This window comes from Acomys russatus, chromosome 3 (assembly GCF_903995435.1).
Source record: "Acomys russatus chromosome 3, mAcoRus1.1, whole genome shotgun sequence".
Taxonomy (NCBI): Eukaryota; Metazoa; Chordata; class Mammalia; order Rodentia; family Muridae; genus Acomys; species Acomys russatus.
In genome coordinates, this window is record NC_067139.1 from 33087900 (window position 1) to 33096583 (window position 8684).

At 50.1% G+C, this 8684-nt stretch overlaps 1 protein-coding gene across 1 annotated transcript; it reads left to right on the top strand.

Annotated features, from left to right (window-relative positions):
• The first annotated feature begins 1444 nt into the window (after positions 1-1444).
• On the top strand, positions 1445-8470 carry LOC127187018 (NUT family member 2-like). The gene is made up of 7 exons (XM_051143277.1): positions 1445-1502; positions 3336-4044; positions 4966-5094; positions 6078-6217; positions 6555-6847; positions 7140-7256; positions 7700-8470. The coding sequence occupies exons 1-7, from the start codon at positions 1445-1447 to the stop codon at positions 8468-8470; spliced, it is 2217 nt and encodes a 738-aa protein (XP_050999234.1).
• Positions 8471-8684: the final 214 nt, after the last annotated feature.

The window sequence follows — 8684 nt, forward strand, 5'->3', positions numbered from 1 at the left end:
AGCTTTCTGTAAAGGTGTGCTGCAACCATTCCTGCTCCTTTAGTTATGACTCAGTGTCATCATCAGAAAATATCACAAATCAAATATATATATACATATATATTTAATTTGCCAAACCTCCAAGATTGTATCTAGCATGGAGCACCTTACTCATGCTCAGAACAGACATTCTCCTATAATGGAGCAAAGTTCTCTTTATGATAAAGTATCAAATATTTCATGCTACTAAAAACTTGGTGTCTTTGCATCAGATGCATCTCAAAATCTCTCAAATGTGCAAAATGCAAACGACTAATGGTCGCAGTGTAGGACACTTGCATCCTTTACCCGGAGGGCCCCCTGTCAACGTGCATTGTGACAGCATCTCTAGTCAGTGCAAAGATCAAACTACAAGATGCAAATATGAGTTGTGGTGAATGCTCTGCAACCTGGAAACATGATTCCAAGGACACCAGCATACAAAAAACAAGAAGATGGAAGCCTATGGCTAGTGAATCCAGGATCATATTGGAGCTAGGTATAAGGTGGGCACATGCACATGGGTAGTGGGTTTCTGTGCCTGGAAAATCAGGACCCTGGGAATGTTAAGCCTCTTCATGTTGGGGTAGGAGAATGCTTTCTCTCTTCCTGTCTCTCACACTTAATCTTGTTCCAATTGAGAGGCTCAGGAGGGTCAATTTGTCACATATGCCTACACGTTTGTTTTTGTGGTAGTGACCAGATTTCTGTGTTGTCAAAAGTCTGTTTGGGATAAAAGGACTCAATTCTGCTGCTCCAAAGAAAAGCGATTTCAGCTTTGAGTGCTGTGGGCTACATAAGGAATGATGCCTTCATGGGCCGAGGCGTCTAGCGAAAGGGGTGGTGGATGAGACTATCATGCTGCAGGGTACCCCAGCACTACGACGGTTGGACACAGAAGGATTGCTCTGTAAAGAATGGTATGCACATGGCAAGATGATCCATACTTCTCCCAAGGTCACATTTTCACCATGTCCTCTGCTACTTAGATCTTCTGTATTTGTCTGAATATGTGTTCTAGTTTGTTCTGAGTAAGTGTAAACATTGTAAAAATAATGTTCGTGAGCAAGCAGGGTCTACTGAAGTTGAAGTGGGAGAAAGAGGGCACAAGTGACCCCAGTGTTATGTGAATATAAGAAAAAAATTTAAATTTTACCTAGAGGCAAACACCAAGCACGCACAAACACCTCCAACAAGAATGCATCATTTGAACTGACCCCAAAGTTCTTACGCACCGGGCCAGAGCCCCCCTCGGAATGTTCCCCCAGCCCTGTCTTACCACTGCCCCTCCCCCGTTCCAGAATGTTATACATCACATTCTGGAGCTGTTTACTTTCAAACTCTTCTCAGCTCTGTGTGGCTGGCTCTCTTGAGCATCTGCCACGTATTGGTGACTCCCAGTGTGATTTACCTGAATTTTCTCACCATGGACTCTAGCAGACAGGCATGGCTACTGCCCAAGCCTGTAGGAATCGCTTCAGAAGGTAAGCCTGGAGCGGGAGGGTTTGGGGCCTGACTCCCTGCCACAAGAGATTTAAATTTGATAACTAGCAATGATTGATTGGACTAATGGAGGGGGAGACAGCTCTGGACTTGCGCAAGGACATCTCACCTGGGAGGCTGACAAAGCTTACAGCAGGATGAACAGAGCTCATGGTGGTACTAAGTTGCCACAAGGAAGTACAGTGGATTAGGAGAAATGATGACAAGATCTGGATTGGCTCTTCCTGTATGGGAGGCAGGTCTCCTGAGCACAGTTCATAGGTGTAGAGGCATGGTTCACTGTGGTGGTCCAGAGAAGGTGTGTGGGCAACGCCTGAGCTCTGGGTTGTTTCTCCAGGCTGCTGGGAATTGCTTTATGAAATTATGGATGACAGGAATTTAACTGCCACCCTGGACCTTAGAAGGACAGTGTAGGCAAATGGCTAGGCAGGAAACAGCTCAATGGGGGTCCTCTCTGTGGGGCTGGAGGTTATTCCATCAACTGGCAATCCAGAGTCCTCCTCACGCAGGGGAGTGTTCTCCTTTATCAGGTTGGTGATGTCTTTGATTCTACAAAGACAGGGCAGCTAGGGAATGTCAGCTAACAAATGGGTACTTCTTAGACCTACGTTTTAAAACATCAGTTCAGAGGTGTTGTCTGGGGACTATGGTGCAGTTCCGCTAGGCCATCATTAACTGTGACAGGAAGCCTCTCTTCCCTGACGCTGACATGACAAGGGGAAGGTGCCATTGGTTTTTAGTGGGCTGTGAGGTGGCTGATTTCCTTTTCCAGAGGCTGTGGAGAGAAGCCTTTGTCTTGGAACATAGTCTACTGTTACCGTTAAGCAGACCTAGAACATGTGTTCTGCCCATCATGTGCCAGCCCTTTAAACTTGGCTCTCTTTGATGGGGTCCTCATAAGTTCCCGATGAACTTAAAATAACTGCATCCCACTTGACACCTGGCTCAGGACTGTATCGTCCCCATCACCCAATCACTTCTTTGTATTGTTGGGAGCTCACACAAAAAGAACCACACATGGTTTTCATTTCATGGCCAGGTGTGGCAATGCCAGTAGCTGTGATAATCCCCCCCCAAAACCTCCCATCAGGCTCTCCACTCACCATTTCCTGGCCCTTTACAGCCTTCCACAGCCACTGCCAGGCGTTGCCTGTGGGAGGCGTTAGGAGAGGGAGCAGTAGCATGGGTAGGGCATGCTACACGGTCCCCTCCAGGACTCCGGGGTGCTGGCTTGGAAGATGACTCAGTGGTGCTTTTGGTTTGTTGTGCTGGACTAGAGAGGGGTGGGGCCTTGGAGGCTGTGAAAGAAACACTCAGAAGGGAATGAGGCCAAACTATCTGAAACCTGCCACCTTCACAGGAGCCCTTCTAGAAACTGGCCCTCATTGCTTCTTGGCTTTTTAGCTAAGATGAAGTGTAGAAACTGGTCCTCATCAATGGTGCCTTGCCTACTGTGAGCATCAGTCCTGGGACAGTGGTCCAGGGAGAGTCAAACTGATCTATTTTTAGAGAGAGAGCTAGAATACCGATGAGTTTTCTGACAGGGATTCCTGAGAGAGCCTCTCAGATGTGGGTGAAGCTGAGGGCTCCTCTCCACAGATAGCAATCAGGAACCCCGGTCAATGCTGAGGAAGATTCTGGCTGGAACAATGCTCAGCCGGATGAACCCAGCAGGAAATTCACTGAGGGATGTCTGCGAACTGTACACTCTTCTCTTCCCTGTGACTCCCCAATTTCCACTGACCACCAAGATCAGAGAGCCGCCTTCCTGTGCCCTTTCCCTCTTCCATTCACTCTCCTCTTTATCTTCGCAGCATCTTCACTGGGACAGAACATGACTGTCATCCCTGGCGCCTCCGTGCCTACATTTGCAACCCTGCCTGTTCTCCCACCTGCCCCTCAACGAGCACCTCAGTTATTTTGGGAGCCCCCAGCACCCCTTGTGACTGCAGGCATCTCTCCCAGGAATCCTTTAGTGCTATCTGCCTTGCCTGGGATGTCTTTGGTGGCAGGAGATGGAAACACTGGCCTAGGTGCAGCTGTTCCTCTTAACATTGTACAAGTTGGGACACCAGGCAGGCCTGTCCAGCCTGTGCAGAATGCCAACATTGTCCTCACTCAGGTGCCTCTCAATTGTAATGTCCCTGGGACCCAAGGTGGGGGCACGGGGCACCCTGCTTCATTCTTCATGACAACATCTGCTGCAAACACCTTGATAAATGCCAGAAGTGCTTCAGCTGTCCAACCCCAAGAAGGCACATGGGTTCTGGGGCCTCGCCCTCCCACCACCCAGCCAGCTGTCCAGCTGGTTTCTGTCAGGTCCCCAGTGAACTCAGTACCACCTCCAAAAGCAGCATATGGAGAGAGTGGCCCAGCCAGCGTCCAGACCAACTCTTCAGAAAACTACTTGTCCAAACCAGACAGCGTCTATGGGAACTTCCGGCGCTGGCAGCATATCAAGACGCTGGTCCAGAGGCACCTGCCCCAGACTCCCGATGTGGCAGCTTTCTCCTGCTTCCTCATGTGAGTGCCACCTGTGGCTAGAAAGTCCTCCTGGGGCTCTTGCGCCATGACTGGGAGGGTAGACAAGGAAGATGCTGAAGTTACAGGTCCACATTCTAAAGAACAGCAACGCCACACCAGGGATCCTGAAGTCCCAGGAGCTAGGGTTTGGGTCTGGGCCTTTGGTTTCGTTTGGTATTTCCTCTCCTTAACTGTTTATCTTCTAGCATGAACCTGAGCATTTAGGGGAAGAATGCCAGGCCTCAGAGACACCTGTGCATGTATTCTCACCCTGCTGTTCTGGGGAATTCCCCTTAGGCCAGAAAGGCACTAGATTTGCACTGGGAAAAAAAAAAACAAACAAAAAATTTTGGTCTCTGTTCCATTTTGACCCTCAGCAGGCATTTGCACTATTGCCCCAGTCATTAACCTAGATTCCAGTTCTTTTTGTGCATTTTGCCAGCCAGCCCAGCTACACAGAATATATTCCCATGGTTCTAGAGAGCTAGACAGGGCCTGGAGGAACCAGTTTGGATGAAATCTCCGTGGCTGTCTCACTGGACCAAAAGAGAACTTGGGAGTTTCTTCCCCTTTTCCCAGAAAAGCACTATAGCCCATCTTGGGAGGCTTGCATCATGACCTGAGCCTGGCTACCACGCAAGGTCCCATTTCTTATGACTTTTACTTTTATTTTGTCACCCATACTTTCACGTTGGGATCCTAAACCCCATTTGTTCATCCACACGCGGTGATCTATGGAGAACTCGAGTAGCAGCAGGGAAACAGACCTAAATCTGTGTGCTCCTGATAGCTGCAGGCTTAGGGCTTCCTGGAGGCTAAGGCTCTGCTATACTGGTACAGGCCATAGCTGTGGTTGGGCTAGGCCTGCTGGGATGAGAGTGCAAGCTGATCTCTAGATTGAGTGGCCCTAATGAATCACAGCCCAGTGCTTCGGTCCCTGGCCCGGAGGAAGCCCAGCATGAATGTGGAGGAGGGCCTGTGGAGAGGTCTGCAAGAATGGCAGTGCACAAGCAACTATGACCGGATGATCTTCTTTGAGATGGCAGAAAAGTGAGTGAGGGAGTCTTAAAGGAGGGTGTGTGGGGAGCTGTTTAGACATGGGTGGGTCTGGTGAGCCAGGAGGCTTGGCAAGGGTATATGTGTTGCGGGTTCTGCACAGCTAGACTGGGTCTCGTTAGTTTGTTACTCACACCGGAGGATTGCCCAACAGCCAGGCCCCTCCGTGGTAATCTTTGCTGTCCAGGAGGCTGTTCTCACTTCCTGGAGTGCTGGGTTATTATGGTGCCAGCAGCTCTGACCTCATTGGTTATAAGTCTATGCCTGCCTTTCTGTTGAGTGTGGGAGAAGTGGCCCATTCCAGCCCCATGGGGTCTTCTCCAGCACTGTGGATTGTGCAAAGGGAACATGCTCCACAAGTCTTAATACCAGCTGCCCGACAGTGAGCCACTGCTTTTGACAGTGGAGAGCACTGTATCTCAAGAAAGTTGCTTCAGGCGATTCTCATGTATTGGGTGAGAGTCAAGAGAGGGTGCGCGGGAGAAAGAAGCCCCTTAGACACTCTGAGAACATGTCCCCAGTCTTTGTGTCTTTGCTCCATGTGATCCCCTCATGCACACAAGCCAACAAACAGCTCTCAGAGGGAGGTAGCTACACCTCTCATCCTCCCTTCTGCTTTCTCCTGCTATCTCCTGGGCCCTTTTCTCCCAGGTCATTTCAGATCTCCCAGGCTCAGCTTCGGCATCTCTGAATCTGGTCCAAGATCACTGATGTACTCCATCAGTCATATCTGTGGCCGTCTTGGCAATTAGGTATTCTATGTGCCTTTAGATAAGGTCCAGATAGGCCTGAAGGAGGAGTCACATGAAAGTCCTGCTTGGGACATTTCAAACTGGCTTGATTCCTTGCAAATATCAAAGGATACAGGATAACCCCAGAGCAACTTCGTGGGACTGTACCAGGTCATTCCAAGACCCTGTGAACACAATTCCCTTCAGTAATCTCTTGTGCTGGTCCCTGGCCTCCCTAATCCGTAGGTTCACAGAATTTGAGAGTGCAGAAGAGATGGAAAATTCGAGGCCAGAGATGGTGAGAAGTGCCCAGCGCCAAGTTCTTACAACCACGCCAAGGCAAGATCATCCAAGGCCCCCGGTCTCTGAGGTGGTTGAGAAACAAGGTAGGGCTCGCATAGCTTTAGGTCTCGTATGCAGAGGTTAGAATAGACTTTTGTCCCATGTGTAGGCTTCTTCCTTCAGGATGGGGCAGCCATGATCATTTCTCCAATGATCCAAATACCGTGTAATCAGGACCTGAAATATCGGTGGCTCCAAATGTTCTCCCACATGACTATTCTAGACATGTCACCTCGCACAAGGTCTTCTCTCATAGGTCTTTAGAGAAATTGTTTGGGTTCACGCTAGGCCACTGCAGTTGCCCTGAACTATGCCCTGCACAGCATGGCTGGGGTGCAGCTAGACCCCACCCATGTATCACTGTGATTTCCTGTCTCCTAGTGTATAGGTCCAGGAAGACTATCACCAAGTTTGACTCTGCCCACCTCCCAGCACTCAGACAGCAGCACTTTAAAAAGACAGAGAAACCCATTGAAATTCCATCCGAAGCTGTGCAGGAGTACATTGATATCATGGACTGGTTGGAGGGCCTTTCGAGGTCGTTCATAGGCGAGCCCAAGGAGAAGGAGGACGATGAGGACATTGGGCCAGAGCAGGAAGATGACATGTACTCAGACGAAGGACTCCTAAGCTACATTGACCAGCTGTGCTCCCAGAAACACTTTGTTGAGCAAGTGAGCTGCATCTGCAATCCTGGTGTGGCCCAGATTCTGAGTTTGGCACCCTGATCCTTGTAACTAAGCCTGCTTCCCTACTTGCAGAGCTCTCTGTTCCTCTCCTTCCCCCTCTTTTTCCTCCCCTCTCCCTCTCTAGTGTGTGTGTGTGTGTGTGTGTGTGTGTGTGTGTGTGTGTGTGTGTGTGTTGGTTGTCACCATGACTTGTCAACAATATAGGACAAGATGGAGTCCCCTTGGCTTGGAGGGTTCCCTGCCCCTGGCACTCAAGTCCCTTACCATCTGTTTATAGGTGGAGGCCATAATAAATCCCCAGTTTGTGGCAGAAATCCTATCATCCAAACCAGAGATGGACATACTGTCTCTAACCAAGGAGCTGGAGTATGAGGAAAAACTCACTGTTGACCAGGTAGACTGGGAAGGTGAACAGTGGGGAAGGAGGAATAGATAGACAAGAGGCAGCCAGCCACCAGATAGGCAGGCTATAGAGAGACACTGGGTACCGTGGCCGGGGAGGGAGAAGCCCCGGATGGAATGGGGGCACTGAGGGACACCAAGTGGATAAGGAAAACAGAAAACCCTGCTCATAAGATCCACGTGACCTTGACTCACCAAGACCTATAGGAAATCAAGGCATCCTGCCTTGGGCTTCCTGCAGAAGGGGATGCAGGCATAATTACAAAGTGGGTGGGGTGAAGTGCATAGCTGCAAGGAACCAAGTATTGTTAGCCAGAAGAGCCTGTCTCTGACACTCGACAGTTGACTATTTCCTTGGCTACCTCTGCCCAAATGCTTTGCCCCCTCTGCCCCTCCAGCCTGTGTTGTGTCTGATGTGCCTGTTTCCTCCTGCAGCTGCTGGAGAAGCACTTCCTGGTACTGAAGAAGAAAGGAGGTGAGAGGACACTTCTAAAACCCAGTGCCCTTCAGACACCCGCCAGAGCTTCTGTACCGACTGTCTGCCAGGGTGCAGAGAGCAATGACCATAATTCTCAAAGAGGATCCAGTGCACTGACTGGTTCCTCACAAATGGCTTCCTTAGGCCAGCAGTATCCTGGAGCCACCAATGTAGAAGAAATACGGGGACCTAAGCCTGCCACTGTCCTCCTAGGTCACCAAGGTTCAGCCTCACTGGTAGACATCGGATACAGTGTCATTCCCTACAGCAGAGGAGCCCATCTCCAAGGCCTGGGGTCCAGATGGGCAGAGAGCCTCAGAAGTGCTTCTACTACTGAGGAGCCCCATGAGCCACTGGGCAGAAGCATCGAGGACAAGGAGGAGCTCCCTAGCCTGTCCTTCCTCCTGTCTTCCCAGTACAGACTGATGCCATGGAAACTATCCGACCAACTGTGCCCCTATGCAGATCTCTCTGACTCTGACAGTATCCCCAGACTATCTCCAAAGATAAGGGGCCTCAGTCCTGATCCATCTCCAATTGCCAAGTCAAAGAAGCGAGCTTTCATTGGAAGCTTAGTTCCTCTAGCTAAGAGGCCTAATTTGGGGCCTGATCACGGGATGCTGGAAGGGCCACTCACAGCTCTGGAGCTGGCTCACCTCTCGCAGCCTCAGAAGAGGAAGCATGAGCCACTAGGTATTCGGAAGAGGAAGAGGAAGAAGAGGCACTGAGCTGCCTGCGTGCTGTTTCCTCAAAGTGGGCAGAGATCTCACCCTGCCTCTATCCCATACTCCCCCAACAATGAGAGAAGAAAAGAAACAGCTCCTTCTCACTCAGGACTGATCCAGGTGGTGCTCAGGGTGGATCTAGAAGGTTAGAGGCGCTGGGAAACAAAGATAGGATGAGGGTAAGGGCAAGAAGTGAGAGGGTGTAAGCACTTTAGGA